This window comes from Lycorma delicatula, chromosome 2, assembly GCF_047948215.1.
Source record: "Lycorma delicatula isolate Av1 chromosome 2, ASM4794821v1, whole genome shotgun sequence".
Lineage (NCBI taxonomy): Eukaryota > Metazoa > Arthropoda > Insecta > Hemiptera > Fulgoridae > Lycorma > Lycorma delicatula.
This window is the reverse complement of record NC_134456.1, coordinates 175,096,437-175,108,451: the sequence shown is the minus strand read 5'-3', so window position 1 is coordinate 175,108,451 and position 12,015 is coordinate 175,096,437. Positions and strand designations below refer to the sequence as shown.

At 29.6% G+C, this 12,015-nt stretch overlaps 2 protein-coding genes across 2 annotated transcripts in view; both read left to right on the top strand.

Moving 5' to 3' along the window:
- Nucleotides 1–6,555, top strand: part of LOC142320003 (uncharacterized) — a 93,787-nt gene extending 87,232 nt beyond the window's left edge. The window contains exons 9-10 of the mRNA XM_075357684.1: nt 6,415–6,500; nt 6,532–6,555. Of these exons, the coding sequence (XP_075213799.1) occupies nt 6,415–6,500; nt 6,532–6,555 (110 nt within the window). The remainder of the gene's footprint in view (nt 1–6,414; nt 6,501–6,531) is intronic.
- The window catches only part of LOC142319432 (uncharacterized), a 44,822-nt gene continuing 39,334 nt past the window's right edge, over nt 6,528–12,015 (top strand). Inside the window, exons 1-2 of the mRNA XM_075356706.1 lie at nt 6,528–6,606; nt 11,157–11,347. Of these exons, the coding sequence (XP_075212821.1) occupies nt 6,558–6,606; nt 11,157–11,347 (240 nt within the window). The 5' untranslated portion in view covers nt 6,528–6,557. The remainder of the gene's footprint in view (nt 6,607–11,156; nt 11,348–12,015) is intronic.

Sequence of the window (12,015 nt, the reverse complement as noted above, 5' to 3'; positions counted from 1 at the left end):
AAATTGGTACATGTGAAATTTGTAAGGGAGCTTATATTTTAGGTAGGTTTTCCCAATGTTCTATTTTAGTTTTTAGCTGAGTTCTAACTTGCTCTAAGCTTGCTGGCCAGGTTTAAAAAATAATATTGAGAATGGGTACATAAAGAGAGGCAGAATTATTATGTTGTTACAAGAAATATGATTAGGGCTTATGCATTGAAGTGGGCATAAGCCAATCCAGAACAAGGCAAAGAATTTAAAGCAACAGTAGGTTGGTGCAATCGTTTCATGAACAGAGAAAAAATGGTAATATGATAGAAAACAAAAATTGTGCAGAAATTACCACAAGATCTTGACTATAAAGTCACAAGTTTTCACAATTTTTTTTATAGATATGAGGCAGAAATGTAACTATCCACTGTCTAATATATTGGAAGTATGGATGAAACACAGATTAACTTTAACATGTTAAACAATAGAACTGTGGAAAAACTGTTAAAGTAAGAAGTACAACCAATGAAAAGACCAGGTTTACAATAGTATTAATATGCATTAACATACATTGCAGATAGAACAAAGTTAAAACCCATGGTCATTTTCAAGAGGAAAACTATTCCTAAAATAAAATTCCAGCCAGGCATTTTCGTACGTTTTCATGAAAAGTTTTGGATGGATGAGAATGGTGTAAAATTGTGGATGGAAAATGTGTGACAGAGGGGACCAGATGCTGTACTTTATCAATATAGTTTGTTGGTGTGGGATATGTCTTGCAGTCACGTAACTGAGAACACTAAAAATTGCTCAGCACAGAAGAATACTAAGATTGCTGTTATACCGACTGGTTTAACTTCGATGCTACAACCTTTAGACGTGTTTCTGACCATTCAAACCATTCAAAGATCACATGCGTGAACAATGGAATAACTAGATGATGAGTGGCGAAAAGTCATATACGAAAGGTGGAGCTGTGCGGGCTGTGTCACTTGATGTGCTGTGTGATTTCATGATAAAATCATGGGAAAAAGTGAAAATGGAAACAGTAATCAAATCCTTCAAAATGTGTGGGATTTCTAATGTTATGGATGGCACTGAGGACAATTTGTTATTGGATACTGATGACGAAGTGGAAATTGAGTCGCTAGGTACAGAATGGGACCCATATGATGAGATTTTCAACAACAAAAGTGTGGATGTACTTGAGGACCTATTTGGCTTAGATGATGAATGTGAGAATTTTGCATGATTTTAAGTACATTGGTGAGTGATTTATTTTATTTTATAATGGTTTGAATTTATATAAATTTCAATCTTAGTTATTTTTGTGTCTGCCCTATAAGACGACCCTGGATTTTGGGGGTCTTTTTTTATGATTCAATTATTGTCTTATATGCGGAACTATATGGTAAGTTTATTAAACAGTAAAAGTTTATGAAGTGCTGTTCCTGTGAAAATATTGATAAAGAAATGACATAAAATAGCCGTTAGAGAACTGAAAGCTGTTATGTAGATTCTTGTCCTAACATTGTGGCAAACAAAAATGAAATATTGAATTCCACTTCTGTTTTCAGACCACGAATAAACAAACGTGTTTGAATAGTAATTACTTTAACACGTTTTTGTTTAAAGATGGTGTAGGAATAACCATTTTTATTTTGTTTAGGAATAACCATTAAGGTTTTAATATTAATGAAATTGAATTGTATTGTGAGTTTTCTTATAAAATCATAATAAAATTATTTTTCCTATTCCACAACATAACAATAGCTGAAAGTTCTCTTCATTTGTAGAAAAGATATCGTGTTAAATTAGTTATTAAATAATAATTTTTTGAATTACACTATATAATGTATTTTGTTAATTTGGCTATTTATCTTTTAATGCTTTTAGCAATTTTTCCTTAAATAATAAGTAATATTTACTTAATACCTCTTTTTTATTTATTTTTTAATGATGCTGATGAGTTTTCATAACTTTGGGTTTTAGAACAATACTTTTTAATTTTTTTTTTGTGTTCAGTCATTTGACTGATTGATGCAGCTCTCCAAGATTCCCTATCTAGTACCAGTCATTTCATTTCAGTGTATCTGTACATCCTACATCCCTAACAATTTTTTTTGCATATTCCAAGCATTGCCTGCCTGCACAATTTTTTCCTTCTACCTGACCCTCTAATATTAAAGCAACTATTCCAGAATGCCTTAATATGTGGTCTATAAGTCTGTCTCTGCTTTTAACTATATTTTTCCAAATGTTTCTTTCTTCATCGATTTGCTGCAACACCTCTTTGTTTGTCACTTTATCAACCCATCTGATTTTTAACATTCTTCTATAGCACCACATTTCTAACCTTAAGCTTCTAATCTTTTTTTCTCAGGTTCTCCGATCGTCCAAGTTTCACTTCCATATAAAGCTATGCTCCAAACATATACTTTTAAAAATGTTTTCCTGACCTTTAAATTAATTTTTGATGTAAGAAAATTGTATTTCTAACTGAAGGCTCATTTCACCTGTTCTATTCGACATTTTATATCGCAACTGCTTCGTCCACCTTTAGTAATTCTACTTCTCAAATAAAAAAATTCTTCTACCTCCATAATTTTCACCTCTTTGTTTGTCACTTTATCAACCCATCTGATTTTTAACATTCTTCTATAGCACCACATTTCTAACCTTAAGCTTCTAATCTTTTTTTCTCAGGTTCTCCGATCGTCCAAGTTTCACTTCCATATAAAGCTATGCTCCAAACATATACTTTTAAAAATGTTTTCCTGACCTTTAAATTAATTTTTGATGTAAGAAAATTGTATTTCTAACTGAAGGCTCATTTCACCTGTTCTATTCGACATTTTATATCGCAACTGCTTCGTCCACCTTTAGTAATTCTACTTCTCAAATAAAAAAATTCTTCTACCTCCATAATTTTCTATTTTTGTATTCAGTGATCCATCTACATTATTTCTAATACATTTCATTACTTTTGTTTTATTCTTGTTTATTTTCATGCGGTAGTTCTTGCATATGACTTCATTCATTCATTGTTTCTTCTAAATCTTTTTTACTCTCAGCTAGAATTCGTATATCATCAGTGTAATAGCATCTGTATCTTTTCACCTTGCACTATTACTCCTGATCTAAATTGTTCTTTAACATCATTAACTATTAGTTCTACATAAAGATTAAAATGTAACGGGAATAGGGAACATCCTTGTCAGGCTCCCTCTTTTATTACGGCTTCTTTCTTATGTTCTACAATTATTAGTGTTGCAGTTTGGTTCCTGTAAATGTTAATAATTGTTCTTTTATCTCTATACTTAACCCTACATTTTTTATAATGCAGAATATTTTATTCCAGTCTGTGTTATCAAATGCATTTTCTAATCTATAAATGCTATCTATTTATGTTGGTTTTTTTTCTTTAATCTTCTTTCTACTATTAATCTGAGTGCTAAAATTGCTTCTTGCTTCCTTTCACTATACTTTTCCTGAAACCAAATTAGTGTTCTCCTGACACTTTTTCCACTGTCCTCTCAAAGCTTCTTTACAGAATTCTAGTTAAAATTTTTGATGTGTGAGTAATTAAACTAATTGTTCTGTATTCTTCACATTTATCTGCTCCTGCTTCCTTTGGTATCATGAAAATAACATTCATTTTGAAGTATGATGGAAATTCCCCTTTTTCATAAATATTACATACCAGTTTGTTTAATCTTTCTATCGCTTCCTCACTAGCACTGCACAGCAATTCTGCAGGTATCCTGTCAATGCTAGAAGCCTTTCTGCCATTCAAATCTTTCAATGCTCTATTAAATTCAGTTCTCAGTATTGAGTTTCCCTTTTCATCCTCTTTGACTACCTCTTCTTCATCTACAACACCAGTTTCTAATTCATTTCCTCTGTATAACTCTTCAATATATTCCACCCACCTATTCGCTTTTTCTTTCATATTATAAATTGGTGTACCATCTTTATTTAACACATTATTAGATTTTAATTTGTGTACCACAAATTTTTCCTCAACTTTCCTGTATGCTCCGTCTATTTTACCAATGTTCATTTCTCTTTCTACTTGTGAACACTTTTCTGTAATCCACTATTCTTTCGCTAATTTGCACTTGCTGTTTATAGTATTTCTTATTTGTTAATCGTTCCTTTCACCTTCTTCATCAGTAGCATTCTTATATTTTTTATGTTCATTCATCAACTATAATATATCCTCTGTTATCCAAGGTTTTCTACCAGTTCTCTTTTTCATCTAATTTCGCTTCTGCTGATTTAAGAATTTCCTTTTTAACGTTCTCCCATTCTTTCACATTTTCTGCCATATCGTTTTTACTCAAACCTCTTGTTCTCAAAATCTTCTTTACCACCTCTTCTTCATCAAACTTCACTAAGTTCCATAGATTCATCTGATACCTTTTTTTTAGGTTTTTAAACCCTAATCTACATTTCATTATGGCTAAATTATGGTCGCTATCAATGTTTGCTACAGGATATGTTTTGTAGTCGAGGGGTTGATTTCATCTTTGTTGAACCATATATAATCTACCTGATACCTTGCAATATCACTAGGCTTTTTCCATGTTTATATTCTTCTATTATGATTTTAAACTGGGTTTTGGCAGTTACTAAATTATACCTCATGCAAAACTCAATAAGTCGGTCCCCTCTTTCATTCCTTTTGCCCAGCCCGTATTTACCCACAATATTTCCTTCCTTACCTTTTTTGATGCTTACATTCCAATCTCCAACTGTTATTAAATTTTCATCCCCTTTTATTTTTAATTTCTTCGTACACACACTCTACCTCATCATCATCATCATAGACACTTGCAGGCATATAGACATTAACATTCGTCAACTTAGCTTTTGATTTTATCCTTATTATAATGATTCTATCGATAAGCTTTTTGAAATACTCCATTCTCTTCCCTACCTTCTTGTTCATTATGAAACCTACTCCTGGCTGCCCTTTATTTGAGTTATAAATAACTCAGCATCAAATAAATGGGTTAGGTTAGGTTAAATGGGTAGGTTAACATTTAACCTACCCATTTCCCTCTTTAAATTTTCTAACCTACTAACCTTTTTTAGGCTTCTAACATTCCACGCCCCAACTCGTGGAATGTTATTTTTTAATTTTCTGATGACCCCTTCTTTAGTAGTCCCCACCACGATATCCAAACAGGGGACAAGTTTACCTCCAGAATATTTTATCAAGGAAGGCACCTCCATCTTTCTTACATGAAAATGCATTTTATTGGAAATAAAACAGCTGTAGTTTTACATTGCTTTCAGCTGCACAATACTCAGAAGATTGAGTGATATTGATATGGTCGTTTAAGTCCTCCTAACTTATGTCCTTAATAAACTAATGAAAGAGCTGCTGCTCTCTTTCAGTAATCATTCCTTAGTCTGGCTCTCAACAAATACCTCTCCAATATGATTGTATGTTCAGTCCAGCTACTATGTGTTACTGAGCACTCAAGCCCCCTCATCATCAGCAAGATCTCAGTGATTCATAGGGGGAGAGAACAATATTAAGTAACTAAAAATAATCATTGGGCTCATTTCAAAATGCATGTGGATGTGCACACAGGCATATGTGGGTGTGTGTGTTTGTAATGTCAGATTTTTAATGCTTTTTTTTACATCTCAAAAAATTAAAACAAAATTGCACTGGCATCTAAGTATATTAATTAGCCAATTTTTTATTGAATATTAATTTACAATTTTTTATGTAGTTAAAAGGATTTCTTTAAAAAAATTTAATAACTTAAATTCTTAAATTAAATATTTGATGTGTTAACTTCAAAAATCTGTTTATGTATTTTTTAGATTAGTTTGAGATAAACATCCAAAAAATATCCACTTTAGTTTTTTAATAAAAATGAAGCTGAAATAAGGTTTTATAAGTAAAACTGTCTTATAAATTATAACAATAAAATTGAAATTAAAAATATTTGAGAAATAATAACGTTTTTATCATCCTGAAATAATTTATTTTTTAAATGGTAAATTTAATTATGTTTTCTCTTTTCTTTTTTAATGAATTTAAAATAATTAAAGATAAAAGATTACCAACCCAGAAATTGGGCAAATAAGTATTGTTACATTAACTTCAGCACTTTCTTTTGAACTGAACTGAAAAGTTATTTATGTAAAATATGTTAAAAATATTTTTGTCTTTTGAAAAATTTTAAGCTTGCTTCTTTTGTTTTTAATAGTAAAAGTAAAAGGTTTAGAAAGTTAATTCTACTTCATTTTAAAGATAAGTGAAAAAGCATTAAAATATTTGAAATCTAACATTTTTTTTAGAATTGTATAAAAATCAAGTTTTGTTTTGAATAGAAATAGCGCATGGGTGGTGAGTATCTGTGTATTAATTTATTTATAGAAAACATTATTAATAAACATATTAATACTTTTCTTTATCAGATGTCAGTTTAAAACGTATACCAGTGTCTGGTATTAGTACTGCAGCGAAAATTCTTACAAAATCTGGTGCATGTGGTAAAAGTGGAGTGGGAGGTGGTGGGAGTGGTGGCGGAGGAGGAGGAGGAGGAGGGCATGTATTAGTAATGAATACCTCGGTTACATCTTCTGCAACTACTAGAAATACTGTTTCAGGTATCTGGAACGATTATCAATATAAATATTTTATTAATTTAAATATTAATAATTACACCTCCAAATTGACTAATTGGGGACTAACTTATCAATTAAGATATGTGTTTTTGACTTCTTATTACACAGTATAAAGAAGTGATAAGAAAATGTTCTTTTCAGTCAATATTGTTTTTTCATTGCTATTGTACTAATTGAAAGACATCTTCAATTATGGGTTCTCTTTAGTTCTTTATTTGAAGGTTCACTTATTAATCAGCATACTAAAATGTAATATGTTTAAATGAATTTTAAAATTTTCTTTTATCTGGGTAATGTGAAAAAAGTCATAAAATTAACAGCTTTTCCAGTATTAAATTATTTAGTTTAGAAAAAATAAAGTAATGTAAAAAATATTGTAGTTAGTATAGTCATACCTAATTTTTCATGAATTTAGTTTTATATAGATAAACGTGGTCACAGGATCTATACATTAACTACCAGTTAGATAAAACTTGAAAAAACTTGCATAGCATATAGAATTGCATTACATCAATGGTTCTCAAATGTTTTTTACGTACCACTCATGTGAATTCCAGATCAGTAGCATAGCAAACCATTGAATTATTAAATGTGTAATATGTTGTTAGGATAGTAATACAGTTATATCTGAGAATGGTAAGGAATAGAAAATTACACTTTTTTTAAAAATATGTATATTTTTTATAAAAAAATCAGGTATTACAATTTTTTTTGTTATTAATCACTGAAAAATTTTTTAAGTTATTTTTTACAAAAATTTATTTATTTTACAAAGAAATGTTATATTATACATTTACTCGTATTACTGATTACAATATTCTTGAAGACGGAAAATTCAGTGAGCAGGATGATGCTGCATGCTTGAAAAAAATAAAGATCAGTTCAGCTTAATTTTAAATGCAAATTTGAACCAAATTTCATTTTATTAAAAAAAAATATTTTTTTACTGTCATCATAGCAGAAAATCCAGTTTCACAGAGATTGTATGTGTGTAAAAAATGGTATTAGAAATAACTGCTTTTCTGGACAGTAATAGATATTCATTTTCAACCTTTAGCTAAAATTAAAGATTTTACAAGATTCATGTCATTTTAGAAGATTCTGCTATAACTTCTCACAGAATCTTTTCCAATTTGTCTTATAATCGATTTATTTTCTACTTTAACAGCTCACCTGATTTCTGATATTTCTATTGTTCATAGTTTTCTTCCATAAAACACTTCACGTCTTGAAATATTTTTAACAAGTATTTAAAAAAGATTCTTTTGAATTTTAATTCTGTGTTATGTAACAAAAAAATTATTTTTTGGTAATTCTGCTTTAATTTGTCTATTCTTTGTAAAAATTACTACCTACTTCCTAAAAGATAAAATCTGGTGAATTGTATACATCATAACGCCTTATCATCACCTTTTTTGTCACATTTTAATTTTGTTCTATTCTTGTTTACTACCAAATTGTTTTCTTCCATAGCAATGAATCCATACCATTCACTAATCTTCTAATTATTTCTTTGTTTCATCCAAAATAGCAATATCATCAGTGAATCTTATCATTGTTATTTATTGTGTGACTGTTGCTCCACTCTAAAAATGTTTTTTAGGTGTTTATTGTTTCTTTCACATAAAAATTAAAAATTAAAGGATACAGACTGTATATATATATATATATATATATATCTTTTCCTTCTTTTTACTAATTACAAGATAGTTAAAACTACAGCTTCCTTTACTTATTTCCCACTCTTTTTACAGCTATCTGATTTCTGTACAAATGATAAATAAGTATTTCTGTCCTTATTGCAGCCCTATTTTTCTTAAAGTTTTGAATCTTATCTTTTAAGAGCTACAAATGCCATGTAATTTTTTGTTTTTCTTCAACCTGCCTTCTAATATAATCTGAAGACTAAAATGTCCAAAATATTTTTGTTCTTTTCTGCCAAGATTTACAACAAGGCTATGAATGGAAAAAGAGAAATGTAGTAAAACCATGAGATAAGATACCACTCAGATTATTATTTGAAATAAGCATTAATAATCTTCCTGTAAATTGTGTACATTTATTCACACTTCAGTCAGTTTCTATCTATGAAGCCTCCTGTGACCACAATGACAAACCCAAGTATTGTAACATATTAATAGAATTATTCTGCTGGCTTTCATACAGTTTTTTCTGCATCATCACTGATTATACAGTGCGTTTGGAAAGTTGCTATGCACTGGAACTATGGAAGTGTAATGACAAAACTTTCTTAATTATTACATTGTATTTTTTGATTATTTTATGGAAACGGATGTTACAATAACTGGACTAGTTTATCAAAGGTGTTGAAAATAACCTCCACCAACATCAGTACAACACTGTACACGTTTCAATTTGTTGAAACACTTTAACCAGCTGATGTACTGGAATGTTTTATATGTATGCTGTTTGCAGTTTTTGGTTTGTCAGTCATGGTGGTATGTTGTGATACAACACTTATTTTGTTGACCCCATTGAAAGCAATCTGGGAAAGTCAGGTTGGACAATAGTGCAGTCCACAAATCCCTCGAAATGATTTGTTTACCAAAGGCATTTTGTAAAAAAGTCATTAACCTGTTAGCTCTGTCCACTGTGGCACCATCTTGTTGGTACCATCCGTGATTGATTTCCACTTCTGTTAACTAACTAATGAAGTTTGTTAAGATAGCTCAGTTATGATCGTTATAACTGTATTTTCAAAAAATATTTGACTCATAATGTGTGTTCTACTCACACTGACCCAGACTCCAATTTTTCTTTGTGTAAAGATTGTTCGTGTAATTCATGGGAGTTAGTTGTCAACCGCAATCGTATATTTTGTGAATTAATATATCCTCCCAGATGAAACCATACTTCATATGTAAAAAACGTAATGTTGAGAATACCTACAGAATTTTGGTTTACAAAATCATTGACAATTTTATTGTCAAACCGTTGGCAATAATTTAGTTTTTTGGCATGATCTGTATGTAGTTTTTAAACACACATTAGTTGATAGGAGAAAAGTTTTAGTTCTTTTCTTACAGCTTTATGTGCAGTAGCAAGTCTGATATCTTGTTACTGTGCTAACTTATTTGACGTATTCTTTAACGATGAACTTAAACTTAAACTTATGAACTCTTGGCCATAGAATCTGAAATATCAAGCAGCTTTTGTTCGTTTAATTTAGGTGTTCTTCCACTTCATTCAGCATCTTAGAGCCTGTATATATAGCCTGTATATATATTCAGCATAGTAGAGCCTGATGTCCAGAATTTTTCAGTAAGAGTTGGAACTGCATTGCAGTGAAGAACAGGAGTATTTGGAAAATTTTTAGAAAACTTTTTTCATTAAATCAATATTCTTGTCAACTTCATGAAAGTTGTGTTCAATGAGAAAAATTTGTTTCTCTATTGAAAGAATCATTACGTTCCTCGCAACTATTGATTCCAGTAAATGAAATGAAGCACATTCAATCAAAAGTCAACAACTGATGTCTTGGTTTATTACTGAGCAAAGCCCAACGAATTCACAGGGAAACCAACCTAACGCCAAAAGAACAGAATGCATCACAATAATCTAAAACATACTGCTCAGTTACTTTCCGAACGCTCTGTATATTTACTAGCAATTTTTGGTTAAATTTGAATTTTTTCATTGTATGTTTAATTTTTAGGATTCAGTATATAGGCCCCTGTGAATGGTTAGCCCGTGACTGGATGAAAACAAGTCCTGATTTGTAGTTGTTTTCATAGCCTACATTAAGGCAGAGTAATATAATAAATTTTTTAAACTATTAATAAACATTATTATTTATGTTAAGAAATTAAATTAAAATTATTACAATGAAGTAAATTTATTACATAATGAATATATATTAAAAAAATGTATAAAAATAAAAATGTAATCTCTTTTACATTAAGAATTCCTTATATTTGTAAGTTTATTTGTATCTCAGATCATCATATATTTATACTTTAGTATGTACAATTGATACAATTGATGTGGAAATGATAATCAAAATTCTATGTTGTGGTCTATTTTTTCTGCTATCACAGTAATATTTATTTTCTTTTGAATGTATACTTTATGTTGCATGTAAATTATAAATTCTTAATTTTGTATAATTGTATGCTTTTAGTTTTATTATTTATATTTATTTAACTTTGAATGTTCTTGTTTATATATTTTTAATTTCTACTAAAAACTGTCCTAAAAATGGCTTTTCTTAAATAGAAAGTTTTTTTGCATTAGATTGTGCTATAAAACCCTTATTGTTACATTGAAAGTTTGGATGTCAGGATAACATAAACCTATTACTAAATATTTATAAAATACATTGTAACTATTTAACTTGCTGCTAATAATGACAAGCTTTTATGTTAATTATCTCATAAAATTTTCTTTTATGTAATGTATTTGTACAATGTTATAGTTGTTTATTAGTATTAGTATTTTTATACTTATACTTTTATTCTTTATATTTATGATATAGTTATTATTAATATTATTGATTTTTATATTCATTTCAGTGGTCGGTCAACGTTTAACAGTTCCTGTACGTACTCATATACCTCCCAAACAAGATGTGTCTGGAACAACTTTTCAGACAACAAAAATTATTCAAGGTACATCTGCCAACAGCAAGCCAGTTATCGTTCTACAAAAAGGTGGTGTTCAAACAAATACTCAACGTGGGGTTACACTTACAACAGCCACAAAGGTATTTTTAGTGTTTGTGTTTGTGTGTATGTGTGTGTGTGCACACGAATGCCATTATGTAAGAATGTGTATTTAATTAGTTTCTTGTTTTTAAGAATCAATTTTTATGTTATAATATTTGTTAATTTTTTATTTTGAGCAGTAGTTTTTTCAGTTCTCTCTTATTTTATATGGTTAAATATTATAAAGTCTTAAATTAAATACAGCAGATTAATATTTGACTTATATAGGCACGTATTATTTACATACTACAATTCATGAAACTGCTGAATAGATTGTATAACTATACAAATGATTCATATATAATACTACATCTGTGAAATGGAGATAAATGGAATTTTTGGACACTTTTGGTTCATTCAATTGCAATCAAAAGGGGAGGTGCACAGCTAGATGTTACAACAGTTCTAAATCAAAATTTCAACATTCTACAGATATATCATTTATGAGTTATGTGAGATTCATATTTACGTACAGATGTCACGCGAAACTAGTCAAAATGGAGTCAAGGATGTCAAAATGTATATTCCCATTGAAATCTGAAAACAAAAATTTTTTGCGATCACAATACTTCCTTGTGCAAAGTAAAGGAGTAAAATAGTGTGAGATAGATTGCTTTATTTTTTGTGTGAATTGTTATATTACATCTTTTTAAGTATTGGAATAAAA